We start from the raw sequence: 13,684 nt of genomic DNA on the forward strand, positions 1-13,684 counted from the left end.
TCCTCTTCCCAGCCCTAGAGAGGAACTGAATCCTTTGGAGAAAGCTGAGTCCTGTGAGACCCTAAGAGGCTAGGGGGGTGGAGAAGACATCGAGGATGGGGTGAGGCAGGTCCTCAGGACCAAGACTTGGGGCAGCTCAGAGTCAGGAGACAGCACAAAGTGCCACAGACAGGAGGAGGTGGGTGGGGTAAAGAGAAGCAAGCGCTATGTGTGCTGAACCTAAACAGGGGTGAGAGCTGGAGATTGGCTGACTTGGAGATTTCTGGTCAAATGCAGAAGAAAGATGCGCTCATTCTCCACTATTCCCAATAACTTTTCCTTTGTACCTTGCAGAATTCAGAGAGAAACAAGACACATGCCTGTCCTTCCAGAGCTCCCCGCCCAGGGAGGGTGAATGGACCAGTACACAGAAAACTACCAGGGAGACAGCCAGTGGTAGTCTCAGAAGTACAACCAAGGGCCACGGCAGTAAGAGTCGAAGTGAAAAGACCGGAGGCTCCTCACGGTGGGGGTGCCCGTGTGGAAAGGGAAGGATGAAGAGAGGAGGAAAGTGTGTGCTCAAGGAGGTAGCAGTTCAGAGCAGAGGCACCAAGGGCTGAGGATGGGCTGGAGGGAATGCCGGGAGCAGTGCTGAGGAACATATGAAAGGGAACCACTCCAAAGTTGCATCTGAAGTAATTACTCAGAGGGTGGGGTGAGCTTGTGGAGAAGCCAGGATCCTTTCAAGCACAGTAAGGGTTCTGGAGGATGGGGGTTTGCAAAAGGGGCTCCAGGAAAACCCCGCTGCGCAGCAGGGCAAGGGACTCCCTGACATCTTTCAAGGGCTTTCTGTGGAGGAAGGGAAGTCCTAGAGGAAAGTGATCCTCGGACCTCAGCGTGCCTCAGAGTCAGACTGCTGGGTCTAACTCTGAGACGTTCCGATTCCAGGAATCTGCATGTCCAGCAAGTGGTGTTGCTGTTGCTGGTCCAGGGAGCACCCTTTGAGAACCACTGCTATAGGGGAGGGACTATTTAGTGAGGAGAGAGAGAAGGAAGAAGGCAGAAGATGGGGAGAGTCCTCAAGAAGCCTCTTAGGAAGGTGTTAAGGCGCTCTCTATCGCTGAAGAGAGGAGGGGTCTCTGAGGACCAGGCCTAAGAAAAACCATCAGACAGAAAGGTTTGCGCATGGAATGCCAAGAGGTGGGGTGGGGTGGGGGTGCCTCCCAAGGACCTTTAAAGGGAGACACAAGGCTCGTGGAGGGAGCAGTCTGGAGAATGTTGGGGGCCCCTGCAGGGCTAATCCCTGAAGGAGGCTCAGGCCCAAGAAGGGTCTCTCAGTTGATCCTGGAAGAAAGATGACAAGGGCCATGCGGGTGCGTAAACAGGAATTCGGAAGGGGGTGAACCTGACAGGGGCCTGAATAAAGGTTTTTCGGAGCTGTCAGAGGTGGAATCTAACTGGGGGCAGGTGTGGCCGCGAGGCAACTCAGGAGCAAATTCTCTAAAGGCCGTCAGAGGCGGCTGTGGTGTCCCGAGAGGTCCTGGCACTTTGGAGCGGGCGGCAGAGTCCTCTAGCAACACGCTCCTCAGACAGAAGCGAGCTGAGTGCTCCCCGGAAGGGCACGAGGGGAGGCAGGCCTGCGGGCCCTAGCAGTGTCAGGGGAGAGGGATTCTCACAAAGAACTCCCAGACGCGCTAACGGCACGAGCTCCGAGGGTTACTGTGCGGGAATCTCACAGAACTTCGGGGCGTCCGTGACAGTGGGTTCAAGGAGAGGACTCCCCAGAAAAGCCTCTCTGTGAAGCAGGAGGTCTTGGAGGAGTCACCTGAGGAGTCCTGGGGTGTCAGGAGGATCTCAGGATGGGGCTTCAAGGGCGCACCTCCGAGGGGCTTGAGGGGGCGGCTGGGGCCTTCGAGAAGGCAAAAGGGGGGAGTCCCGAGAACCCCATCTAGAGGGGTCGGGAGATCTCAGGCCCCGCAGGGCTTGTGGAAGACCTTTGGGAGTTTAATCTAAAGTAGGCCCAGGCAAGGGCAGATTGTGAAAGGTTATCTAAGAAGGGTTCCCGAGAGGATGCGAGAGAAACTATGAAGGAACTGTGTGGAATCCTGAAATAATTTCTGGAACATGTGGTGTGGGTTACTGGGAAATACTTGCAATACAGGAAAGGGGTTTTGGAAGAGGCTTTTGGAATATGGGAGGACAGTCTTCTGGAGATTTCTGGAATAAGTTGAGGGGGTATCATGGGGAAACTGCTGGGGCACAAGAGGGGGATCTCCAAAACATTACAGAGTGGGGGAGGCTTGGGGGCTGCGGTGCTGGGCCCAAAGGCATAGTTTAAGGGGTGTGTGCATGAGAAGGAGCTGCAATATGGGGTGGGGGGAGGCACCTGCAGGCGAGTTTCTGAACCCGGGAGCTTTTCAGTATCTGAAGACGGGTTTTTGGGAGATGGGAAGGAGATCTCCAAGGAAGACGCACGCCCAGGGTCCACCAGCAGGATCGCAAGCACCTCTGGGGGGACACGAGTGAACATCGCCACGGAGGTTTCTGGAACGGGGGGAGGTGGGAGGGAAAATGCCCTGGCTATGTGAGAGAGGCAAGTTCGGGGAGACTGCTGGGGTCTGCCACGCAGGTCTCTGAGGGGCACCTCCGGAATGCCCGGGGTTCTGAAGGGGATTTCGGGGAGGCCCCTGGAGACAGCGAGGTGACTGGGGAGCAGAGGCGGGGTGGCCTTGGCGCGACACCGCTGGGACCGGCGCGGGGGGCGGGGGCAAAGCTGACACAAGGTCTCCGACGAGGCGGTTGATCTGTGAGGGGTGGTCTCCGGGGAAGCCTTCGGGGGGGCCCTAGAGGCTCTCCACGTCAGGCCCATGGAGGTCAGGAGGGAGGTCCCCGGGCCCGGCCCCTCGGCGATCCCCCGACAGGGAGGAGGGTTTCAGAAGGAAGGGTCTGAAGAGGCCTGGGAGGGAGACTCGGGGACGGGTGCGGGGCTTCTCTGGCGGGCTCGGCCCCCCGAGGCCCGCGCTCTGGGCCCGCCGCCGCCGCCGCCCGCGGCTCGGGGTCCCTGAGGGGGCGGGGCCGCCGCGCGGCCTGGGTCGCCCTGAGGGGAGCCCCGCGCGCCCCGACCCGCCACCGCCCCGCGCTCGCCCGGCCCGGCCCGAGACTCACCGCCTCGGCCTCCGCCTCGGCCTCCGCCGCCGCCGCTCGGGCCTCCTCAGGCCACTGCCGCCGCCGTCGCCCCCTCTCAGGCCCGCGAGCTCCCCTCCCTCCTCCCGCACCGACCACCACCGCCGCCGCCGCCGCCGCCGCCGTCGCGCTGCGTCACCGCGCTGTGCGTCACCGCCCCTGGCCCCGCCCCGACGAAGCTGCCGCGCGCCGGTATTAGCTTCTGCCCAGGTGACGAACGGCGCGTCAGCCAACCGGCGGCGAGGGCAGCCCGAAGGGCGGGAGGTGTGCGCCGAGAAAGGCGGGGTCCTGGTGAGGAGGGGAGCTACGGGGCTGGAACGAGGCCCAGGAGGCCCGCCCCCTCCTCACTGGGATTGGCCGAACGCGGGGGTGACGGGCAGTCGGCCAGGCCCAGGGCTCGGGGCCGCGCGGGCGGGGAAGGGGAGGGGCGCGCCTGGTGTTGCCAATGGCAACAGGCCGGATTGGGCCGGGGATTGGGCCTCCAGGCCCGCAGAGGGCAGTCTCGCGCTCGTCTACCTCAGCGGCCACGCGCCAAGTCACAATTCTTATTCAGGCGCTCGGGGCGGGCTCTTCCCAGCCCCTCTGGCACGCCCCACCCAAGGCGCTGGGCCCTGTGTGTCCTCGACGGCCTGAGGTGCCGGGGTGCAGCCCGGCTTCTGGGGTCCCGGCGTTCTCACGACGCCACTCCCCGAGCCTCCATCAGATGGGTCTAGCGAGGCAGGATCTACGCTTTCGGACTGAGCCAGAGAACGCACAAGAGTGCGCTCGGCACAAAGAGGCCGCTGACGCATGGGAGTTGTTGCTCCGGCTGTTGTTGTAATCTGGTTATTGTACACACTGTCCTGGATCAGAAGGCACTGAGCGGAGGGGCACGGAGACAGGGCTTGATACCGGAGCTCGCAAAAATGCCTTCAGGGTGGAGAGTGGAGCTCCAGACAGGGAGTGGGGGGAAAGGCTTGGCTGCTGGAGGAAGTTTGGGCTGGTCCTGAGGGCACTTGAAGGGTTTGGAGCCCCCAGGCTCATGATGAGTCGGGGTCTGGGATAGATAGGTCTTCGGCTTCCCTATGGAGGAAGGGAGGGATCCAGGAGCCGGGAGCAGGAGTGGGGAACGCACCGGGGCCGGACTGCGGGAGGAGGGGAGGTGCCCAGGAGGCCGAGTGTGCAGGACCTGGGACTGGGTCACGGAGCAGAAGAGAAAAGTTCCGGACGAGACTCTGGCTGGGTGATGGGGCCCCCCCAGGAGAAGCAGGTTGGCAGGATGCCTCGCCCGGTGTAGGGATGCGGGAGGACCGCGCAGCCTGCAGGTTCGGCACTTAGGAGACGGAGATGGAGAGGTCACCCAAGCCAGTAACCCAAGCTGTGGGAGTTTGTGATCGGCCGGGGGACGAGATGGGTGCATGGAGACAAAGACCAGGCGGAACCCTGAGCAGTGGGGACACTAGAATTTCGACTAAGGAATTGGCACTCTCACGGAAGATTGAGGGGCAGTCCTGGGTCTTCCTGCTGTGCGGAAGACTACTTCCAGCCAGGGTGGGGGCAAATCAGCACCTCCTACACTTAAGCAGCGACTTCGACACCGTATCGAATGGCTGTGCTTGGTGGATGCTGGTTCATTCATTAATGTTTCTTCAGTAACATGTGCCAGGCCCTGCTGGGGGTGCTAGAAATACAAGAGACCTAAGCAGATAAATATCCCTGACTTCGGGAAACTTGCATTCTAATTAGGGGGAAAGACAATAAAGAAATACAATGTAACTTGGCGATCCCTACCTAGTAGAGAAGAATAGAGCAAGCAAAGGGGACGATTGATGGGATCACTTCAGTGGGAGAGGTGAGATTTGGACAGAAATCTAAAGGTTCGAGAAAGATGGAACAGCTAGTGCAACGGGCTGCAGCAGGATCGCTCCCAGACCCACGAGAAGACTGACGTGGCCGGAGGGGCGCGAGCAAAGCGGAGATCAGCAGAAGACGAGGGCCCAGGAGTAATTGGGCAGGAGTGTGGGGCAGACCCTGTAATTTGAAAGTCGCCCAGAGGACTTGGGCTGTCACCCAGTTACACGGGCGTCACGGGGGAGTCCTGAAAAAGGAAGGCTGTCACCTGACTCTGGTTTTCCGAGGATCCCTCTGGCAGCCACGTGAAGAACAGGCTGTGGTGGGTGGCGTGGGATCAGGGAAGCGAGGAGAAGGGACTGCTGAGGCCTGGGCAGGAGCTGGAAGTGGACAGAAGCAGGGTCTGGGCTGTGCAGCAGAGCAAAGGGGGCAGGTTCTGGTTGGATGTTGGAGGCCACTGCTGGCCAGTCTGACCTACGTTGTAAGAAGACGGAGAAGGGCGAGGGTGACCCTTGAGACGTCCAGGTAGCAGGGTCACACCGGCAGACGGATGGAAGAGTCTGCAGCTGTGGGGGGGGACCCCAGGCTGGAACAAAGGCGAGGGTGTCCCCCTGGAAAGCCTGGTGAGATCAGGAAGGGAGCAAGGTGGCTGGGAAAGACGGACGATGTCCGAAGGAGGAGTCCGCACGAGAGGCTGAGAAGGGGAAGCCAGAGTCGTAGGAAGGAAACAAGCGAGTGTGGCGTCTGCAAAGCCAAGGGAAGGGACAGGGAGTGACCATCAGAGGCGGCCGATGAGATCCAGCCTCCTGGAAGTCACCGGTGACCGTGACCCCGCCTGTCAGTGGAGAGGTGGGGTGAAGGTCTGGCTGGAGGTGATGTTTTAAAATGTTTATCTTTATTTATTAGAGAGAGAGAGAGAGAGAGAGAGACTGAGTCACCCTCAAAGGTCCTCAACAGCTGGGGCTGGGCCAGGACAAAGCCAGGGACCAGGAATCCCATCCAGGTTTCCCACTTGGGTGGCAGGCCCAAGACTTCAGCTGTCATTTACTGCCTCCCAAGATCATTAGCAGAAAGCGGGATTGGGGCCAGCACTGTGGCATGGTGGGTAAAGCCTCTGCCTGCACTGCTCACATCCCATATGGGTGCCTGTTTGAGTCCCGGCTGCTCCATTTACGATCCAGCTCTCTGCTATGTCCTGGGAAAGCAGCAGAAGATGGCCCAAGTGCTTGGGCCCCTGCACCCATGTGGGAGACCCGGAAGAAGCTCCTGGCTTCAGATTGGCCCAATTCCAGCCGCTGCGGCCATTTGGGGAGTGAACCAGTGGATGGAAGACACCTCTCTCTCTTTCTCTCTCTCTCTCTCTCTGCCTCTACCTCTCTTTAACTCTGCATTTCAAATAAATAAATAAATCTTAAAAAAAAAAAAAATGGGCCGGTGCCACGGCTCAATAGGCTAATCCTCCACCTGCGGCGCCAGCATTCCAGGTTCTAGTCCCAGTCGGGGCACCAGATTCTGTCCCACTTGCCCCTTTTCCAGTCCAGCTCTCTGCTGTGGCCCAGGAGTGCAGTGGAGGATGGCCCAGGTCCTTGGGTGCTGCACCCGCATGGGAGACCAGGAGGAAGCACCTGGCTCCTGGGTTCAGATCAGTGCAGTACGCCGGTGGCAGCGGCCATTGAGGGGTGAACCAATAGAAAAGGAAGACCTTTCTCTGTCTCTCTCTCTCTCTCACTGTCCACTCTGCCTGTCAAAAAACAAATAACAACAACAACAACAAAACAAAAACAAAAACAAAACACAAGGAAGTGGGATCCGAAGCAGAGGAGCTGGGGCCTGTGTTGTGAGGTAGTGGGTAAACCCACCGCCTGTGATGCCAGCATCCCATGTGGCACTGGGTTGAGTCCCATATGCTTGACTTCCAATCCAGCTCCCTGCTAATGGCCTGGGAAAAGCAGCAGAAGATGGCCCAAGTGTTTGGGCTCCTGCTGCCCATGTGGGAGACCTGGATGAAGCTTCTGGCTCTTGGCTTCAGCCTGGCTCAGCCCTGGCCTTTGCGGCCATCTGGGGAGTGAATTAGCACATGGAAGACCCCTCTGTTACTCTGCCTCTCACTGTGTAACTCTGACTTTCAAATAAATAAATAGATCTTTAAAAGCAAAAAGCAGAGGAGCTGGTACTCAAACTGACACTTTGATATGGTGGCAGCTTAACCTGCTGCACCACAACACCAGCCCCGAAGGGGATTATTAAGAGAACAATCGGGAAGATACATTGGTGCAGCCAGTGTAGACTATTCTTTTGAGACATTTTGCTGAAAAGCGAAGGAAGTGCATGTGCAGTCGTTGGCTGGGAGCTAGGTTTTAAGTTTGGAGAAACGACACCATGTGCAGGCTCAGGAGGGATCCAGTGAGCAAGGGCGTTGAGGGAGCAGAGAGAACGGTTGCAGAGGGCGACAGCCTGCGGAGCCTTGTCTGTGACTGTGGAAGGAAGCCACCCAGGCCCGCAGTCAAAGAGGGGCTGGAGCCCTGGGAAACTTCTCTTTCGTTCACTTATATTTTCCCACTGAAATACATATGGTTTTCTTATAAATTTGCTTTGCTTTTATTTCTTCTTTATGTGACACTTAGGGCCTTATATTGATTTTTTAAAAATTTATGTGTGTGAGAAGCTTACATTATCCAGGAATTTCATCTCAGAGCAGAATTGGGAGCAATACAAAACACTATTCATAAAAAAAATAAAATAAATAAAAAATAAAAATAAAAGGCCGAGATCTCGCTCTGCTGGAGCTGAACTCACAGGCTGTTATAAGGCCCGTGAGGTCCAAGAAGTGCAGGGAAAAAACTCGCCATTACCCAGGAGGTGTGGAGGAGCCCTGTAATGCACGGGTGTCTGCGTAGCAGTGGCTTCTCAGCTGCCCTTCCTAGCCCTGGGATTCTAGGATTCCAGGGACAGGTCAGTCCAAGAAGACATCCTGGAGGAGGAGAGGAACAAAGAACTTGCTCAGACAGGCTGTTTACTGAGCGTGGCCTCCGTGCCAGGAGCTGCACAGAGCTAGTTTATCCTCACAGCAACCCACTCAGAGGAGTGGAGCTGGTTCCCCCAGGCCACGTGGCAGAGAGCACTGGAGCCGAGGGGCCGGCTGCAGAGCCTGACAGGTACCCACAGAGGAGGGGAAGGAAGCAGGGGAGGAGCCCCCGGAGACAGTTGTCCCGGAAGGGGCATAAACAGGATGTGGTGTTCGATGCAAACTTCCCCCTGCCCCACAGCCCGCCCCCTGCAGCCCCGGTCCCCAGCCCTCAAAGACAGCGGAACTGAGAGAAGAGGCCTGTGGACAGAAAAGCCATGGTCAGGGGGCCGGGGAGCCTGTGGGAAGGGCTGGGGGCTGGGGCTGGGGCTGGGAGGGCACCTGGGTGAAGTCAGCTGTGGAATGGGGGTCACAGCCTGGGAAGGGACCCAGCTGCGGCAAAGGGGCTGGCTGGGGCCGGAGGGGTGGTGGTTCCGGGTTTAGACCCAGGCAAGTGGTCTAGACTGCAGTCACCTGCAGTGTTGGCCCAGGGCGCCCAGTGAGAGGGCTGTGGTCCAGCCCCCGCCCTGCTCCCCATGCCGCGTGCCCTGGCGGGCGCAGCCTCTGTCCCAAGGGAAGGGGCACCTTCCCTGACTTCCACAAAGCATCAGCTGGGCTGGCGGAGGTGGCGGGGCGAGGCCAGCCCAACTCAGCTCCTGCCGGGTCCCCTGGCAGTCCGACTCCCTGGTAGTGTGCGAGGTGGACCCAGAGCTAAAGGAAAAGCTGAGGCAATTCCGCTTCCGAAAAGAGACCGACAACGCAGCCATAATAAGTGAGCGGCCCCTCCCTTCCCCAAGGGGGGGTGGTGGGAGGTGGCAGGGACAGACCGGGAGGGTGGGCTGGCCTCCCCCAGGGATGAAGGGCGCCTGACTCCCGTGTGCCCTCGCTTCCCAGTGAAGGTGGACAAAGACCGGCAGATGGTGGTACTGGAGGAAGAATTTCAGGTGAGAGGCTGGGGTGGACAGGACCTCCAAGAGGTACAGCTGGGACTGGGAGACCCAACGGCATTGGGTCAGAAGGACCTGGAGATCAGGGTGTGGCCCTGAGCAAGAGACTTTGCCTCTGTGAGCCTTGTTTCCCCGTCTGTGGAATGGGAGGATGGTAGCTGCCTCGTTAGGTGCTTGCCAGGTCCAGTGGTATAAGCCTTGTAAAGCCTTCAGAACAAGACCTGGCACACACGGGGGGCTCCAGCAAGTGATGATGACGACGATGCTAGTCCTGGGTGCTTAAACAAAAGAGTTTCCAGGACAGTTACCAAAAAGCTAGCAGAAACTCTCTCTATAAAAGGGCAGGCCCCACCGTCTCGTGGCCTCACTGTCTTCATCAGTGACAAGGACCTAGTGCTGTGGTTAGGACTTGCAAGGGGGTCCTTGGACACGGGACAGTGGCTGTTTGACCACAAAGGGGGCTCGGCTGAGTGCCCCTGAAAGGAAGTGTAGTGACGTGGTTACGATCTGAACACAGATTCAAATAGGGATTCTCTGCCTGCTGCCCAGGCCCGGGAAAGGGCTCTGATGTCTCTGCTACGGCCTCGGTTTTGTTGGCCATAAAATGGGGATGGTAATGGGGCCTACGCCGCAGGGCTATGGGAGAAGTCAGTGTGTGGATTCACGCGCGGTGTCTTAGAACAGTGCTCCCCGCAAAGCCCATGCCCACTGATGGCAGTCATTCCTCTTTTGCTGTCTTGTTTTCTTGCTCCAGAACATTTCCCCGGAGGAACTCAAAATGGAGCTGCCAGAGAGACAGCCCAGGTATCCTGGGGGGGGGGGGGGTGTCAGGCTCTGGGGAGAGGGGTGACGAGGGAGGTACGGGTTGACCCCAGCCCTATTCACGGGCTTGGGGTCTCTGATGTGTTTGAGGCCAATGGTTCAAACTCTAGAACTTTCCATTGTTGTAGTAATATTTTATTGCCAAAATTTACACTGATAATTATATCTGATATTCATTGAGAGCCTGCTTTTTTTCTTATTTATTTTATTTATTTGAAAGGCAAAGTTACACAGAGAGAGGGATAGACAGAAACATCTTCTATCCATTCGTTCACTCCCCAGATGGCTGCAATGGCCAGAACTGGGCCAGGCTGAAGCCAGGAGCCAGTAGTTTCTTCTGAGTCTCCCACGTGGGTGCAGGGGCCCAAGGACTTGGGCCATCTTGTACTGCTTTCCCAAGTGACTTAGCGGGGAGCTGGTCAGAAACAGAGCAGCTGGGTCTTGAACCTGAACTCTATTATGGGATGCTGGTGTCGCAAGCTGTGGTTTAACTGTAATGCCAGCCCCTAAATAGCAAATTTTTAATTTTTTCTTTTTTATTTAAAAAAATTTTTTTAATTTTTTGACAAGCAGAGTGGACAGTGAGAGAGAGAGACAGAGGGAAAGGTCTTCCTTTTGCCATTGGTTCACCCTCCAATGGTTGCCGCAGCCGGCGCACTGCGGCCGGAGCACCGCGCTGATCCGATGGCAGGAGCCAGGTACTTCTCCTGGTCTCCCATGTGGGTGCAGGGCCCAAGCACTTGGGCCATCCTCCACTGCACTCCTGGCCACAGCAGAGGGCTGGCCTGGAAGAGGGGCAACCGGGACAGAATCCGGTGCCCCGACCGGGACTAGAACCCGGTGTGCTGGCACCGCAAGGTGGAGGATTAGCCTAGTGAGCCGCGGCGCCGGCCTTAATTTTTTCTAAAGATTTATTTATTTATTCGAAAGTCAGAGTTACACAGAGAGAGGCGAGGCAGAGAGAGAGAGGTCTTCCATCTGATGGTTCATTCCCCAATTGGCCACAATGGCTGGAGCTGTGCTGATCTGAAGCCAGGAGCCAGGAGCTTCTTCTGAGTCTCCCACATGGGTGCAGGGGCCCAAGGACTTGGGCCATCTTCTACTGCTTTCCCAGACCATAGCAGAGAGCTGGATCAGAAGTGGAGCAGCTGGGTCTCAAACTGGGGCCCATATGGGATGCTGGTGCTTCAGGCCAGGGCATTAACCCACTGTGCCACAGCACCAGCCCCCTATTTTTTTTTAATTTTTAAAATTTTTAAAAAAGATTTATTTATTTACTTGAAAGTCAGAATTACACACAGAGAGAAACAGAGAGAGAGAGAGAGAGAGAGAGGTCTTCCATCCTTTGGTCCACTCCCCAGTTGGCCACAATGGCTGGAGCTGTGCAAATCCAAAGCCAGGAGCTTCTTCTGGGTCTGCCATGCAGGTGTAGGGGCTCAAGGACTTGGGCCATCTTCTACTGCTTTCCTGGGCCATAGCAGAGAGCTGGATCAGAAGCGGAGCAGCTGGGACTCGAACCAGTGCCCATATGGGATGCCAGCACTGAAGGTGGCAGCTTTAATTGCCTTGCCACAGTACCAGCCCCTACATAGCAATTTTTTAAAAAACTTATTTGCTTATTTGAAAGGCAGAGCAACAAGTATACACACACACACACACTCATACACACACACATTCCATACACTGGGTCACTCGTCAAATGCTTGTGACAGCTGGGAGTGGGCTAGACTGAAGCCAGGAGCCAGGAGCTCCATCCTGGTCTCCCACATGGGCATCAGAGGCCCGGGTACTTGGCCCATCACCTGCTGTATCTGAGTGTGCACTAGCAGGAAGCCGGACTCAGAAGCAGAGTTGGGAGTGGAACCCAGGCACTTTGAAGTGGCACCTTAACTGCTGTGCCAAATGCTGTCCCCTTAAATAGCAAATGTTTAAAGGCCACCATCAGTCTAGAGGGAGGCTAGCAAAGAGAGGGAAAAGTTTTTCTGCTTTTTGGAGAAGAGATCTCAGATTTTCCAATTTTTTTTTTCTCCTGTATTTGGTAAATTCTGTATGCAGCCCTGGTCATAGCCCAGGCTGTAGTGCACTGGTGGCTGAGCCCTTATACTCTGGCCCTGAAGTCCCAGGTTCAAATCTCTCCTCTACCCATAGAACCTTGTGGCGATGACTCTGGGCCTCAGCTTCCCATCTGTACTATGGTGATAATAACAGCACTCACTTCATAGGGTTGTTGGTGTTAAGTCGCACTATTATTTTAATCATTTTTTTAGAAAAAGATTTCTTTTTTATTTATCAGAAAGATAGAGTCACAGAGAGAGGTAGAGACAGAGAGAGAAGTCTTCCATCTGCTGGCTCACTCCCCAGATAGCCACAACAGCCGGAGCTGGGCTGATCTGAAGCCAGGAACCAGGAGCCTCCTCCAGGCCTGCCATGTGGGTGCAGGGGCCCAAGGACTTGGGCCATCTCCTATTGCTTTCCCAGGCCACAGCAGAGAGCTAGATCAGGAAGTGGAGCAGCCAGGACTTGAACCGGCACCCATGTGGGATGCTGGCACTGCAAGCGGCCTTACCTGCCACGCCACAGCGCCAGCCCTGGTTGTTTATAATCATTTATAGTGTTTGAGATCACTACTCTGGAACCTAGCCGTTAATCCTAGGTTCCCAGACTTGGTGAAGATTTCAAGTGTGTGGACTCCTGCAGCGGCTGTGGGTCTGGGCTCCCAGCCCAAGTCTGGAGTGTGAATTTCCTTTTGTGGCTGCAGGTTCGTGGTTTACAGCTACAAGTACCTGCATGAGGATGGCCGGGTGTCCTACCCTTTGTGTTTCATCTTCTCCAGCCCTGTGGGTGAGACACGGCTCTACTCATCCTGAGGACAGAGTCTTGGATTGCGTGTGTGCACGGAGGGTGTGAGCAGGTGTATGTGAGGGCAGGCATGGGCATGCATGCGGACACGTGTGACTGCACATGTCCGCAGGCACCTGCGTTAGAACGTGAGCGAGGGAGGTGGAGGTGGGGGCTCAGCTCCCTTAAAAGCCCCCACCCCGCCTCAGTTCTGAGGGATACGCTGACAACCCACCTCTCCCTTGTACCCAGAAATCCCTGAGAAGCACTCAAACAAACCCAGAAACCTTGAGTGTAGCCTCCAGGGACCTCCTTAGAAGGCTCCGGGGACCCTCAGGAAGCTGCCAGACCCGAGGAGCATTACTAGGGTTTTTGAGAATGTACCTGCACCCCCAGCCCCCCAGTTATACACCCTACTGTTTTTCATGCAGGCTGCAAGCCCGAACAACACATGATGTACGCAGGCAGTAAGAACAGGCTGGTGCAGACGGCAGAACTCACCAAGGTCTGAGTTAGGCTCTGGGACCTCTGGGAGAAGGGGGCTGGGGGCCTGGACCCCTGGATCTGCGGGGCGGGGGCTTCACCGGGTCACCACGTCGAGATTTGCTCTCTGTCCCAGGTATTTGAAATCCGCACCACCGATGACCTCACCGAGGCCTGGCTCCAAGAGAAGTTGTCTTTCTTTCGTTGACCTCTGGGCAGACTTGGATTCCTGATGTCCGAATCTCCAGTGGACTGGGGACTGGGACCCCTAGCACGTGAACATCCAAGACCCTAAAGGAATTAAAAACGCGAGAACTCAGACGTCCGTTCTGGCACAGTCTCTGCCTCTCAGCGCGAGCCGGAGCCGACAGTTCCTGCAGTACCAGCTTTGCGCCGGCAGGGGGCGGGCAGAGCTCGTGGCACGCAAGCTGGGTTCTGGGGTAGGGGGAGGGATATATTTAAGAGAGAGGAGGGGAAGGGGCTGTAGGGTTTCCTGCGGTGGGGGGGGGGAGGGCTGGGTCTCCCGGGGGAATATCTG

At 56.8% G+C, this 13,684-nt stretch overlaps 2 protein-coding genes across 3 annotated transcripts in view; one reads left to right on the forward strand and one right to left on the reverse strand.

The window, feature by feature from the left end:
- SAMD4B (sterile alpha motif domain containing 4B) overlaps positions 1 to 3,287 on the reverse strand; it is a 46,664-nt gene extending 43,377 nt beyond the window's left edge. The window contains exon 1 of the mRNA XM_051846668.3: positions 3,145 to 3,287. The gene's annotated coding sequence lies outside the window, so the exon portion shown is untranslated. The remainder of the gene's footprint in view (positions 1 to 3,144) is intronic.
- A 5,006-nt stretch (positions 3,288 to 8,293) lies between these two features.
- GMFG (glia maturation factor gamma) lies at positions 8,294 to 13,467 on the forward strand. Of its 2 annotated transcripts, XM_017342197.3 has the most exons (7): positions 8,294 to 8,337; positions 8,732 to 8,828; positions 8,951 to 9,000; positions 9,758 to 9,807; positions 12,584 to 12,666; positions 13,095 to 13,168; positions 13,283 to 13,467. In XM_017342197.3, the coding sequence occupies exons 1-7, from the start codon at positions 8,335 to 8,337 to the stop codon at positions 13,352 to 13,354; spliced, it is 429 nt and encodes a 142-aa protein (XP_017197686.1). In that variant the 5' UTR covers positions 8,294 to 8,334; the 3' UTR covers positions 13,355 to 13,467. The 2 variants fall into 2 exon arrangements, with proteins under 2 accessions (XP_017197686.1, XP_089175330.1); XM_089319204.1 differs by lacking the exon at positions 8,294 to 8,337.
- Positions 13,468 to 13,684: the final 217 nt, after the last annotated feature.

This window comes from Oryctolagus cuniculus, chromosome 18 (assembly GCF_051225735.1).
Source record: "Oryctolagus cuniculus isolate XC-2025 breed Fujian yellow rabbit chromosome 18, ASM5122573v1, whole genome shotgun sequence".
NCBI classification, from domain to species: domain Eukaryota; kingdom Metazoa; phylum Chordata; class Mammalia; order Lagomorpha; family Leporidae; genus Oryctolagus; species Oryctolagus cuniculus.

Bases quoted from the DNA above. Each gene is read 5' to 3' on its own strand.
- GMFG (XM_017342197.3), top strand. The intron at 8,829-8,950 runs GTGAGCGGCCCC...CTCGCTTCCCAG, and splicing joins CGACAACGCAGCCATAATAA to TGAAGGTGGACAAAGACCGG. The intron at 13,169-13,282 runs GTCTGAGTTAGG...TCTCTGTCCCAG, and splicing joins AGACGGCAGAACTCACCAAG to GTATTTGAAATCCGCACCAC.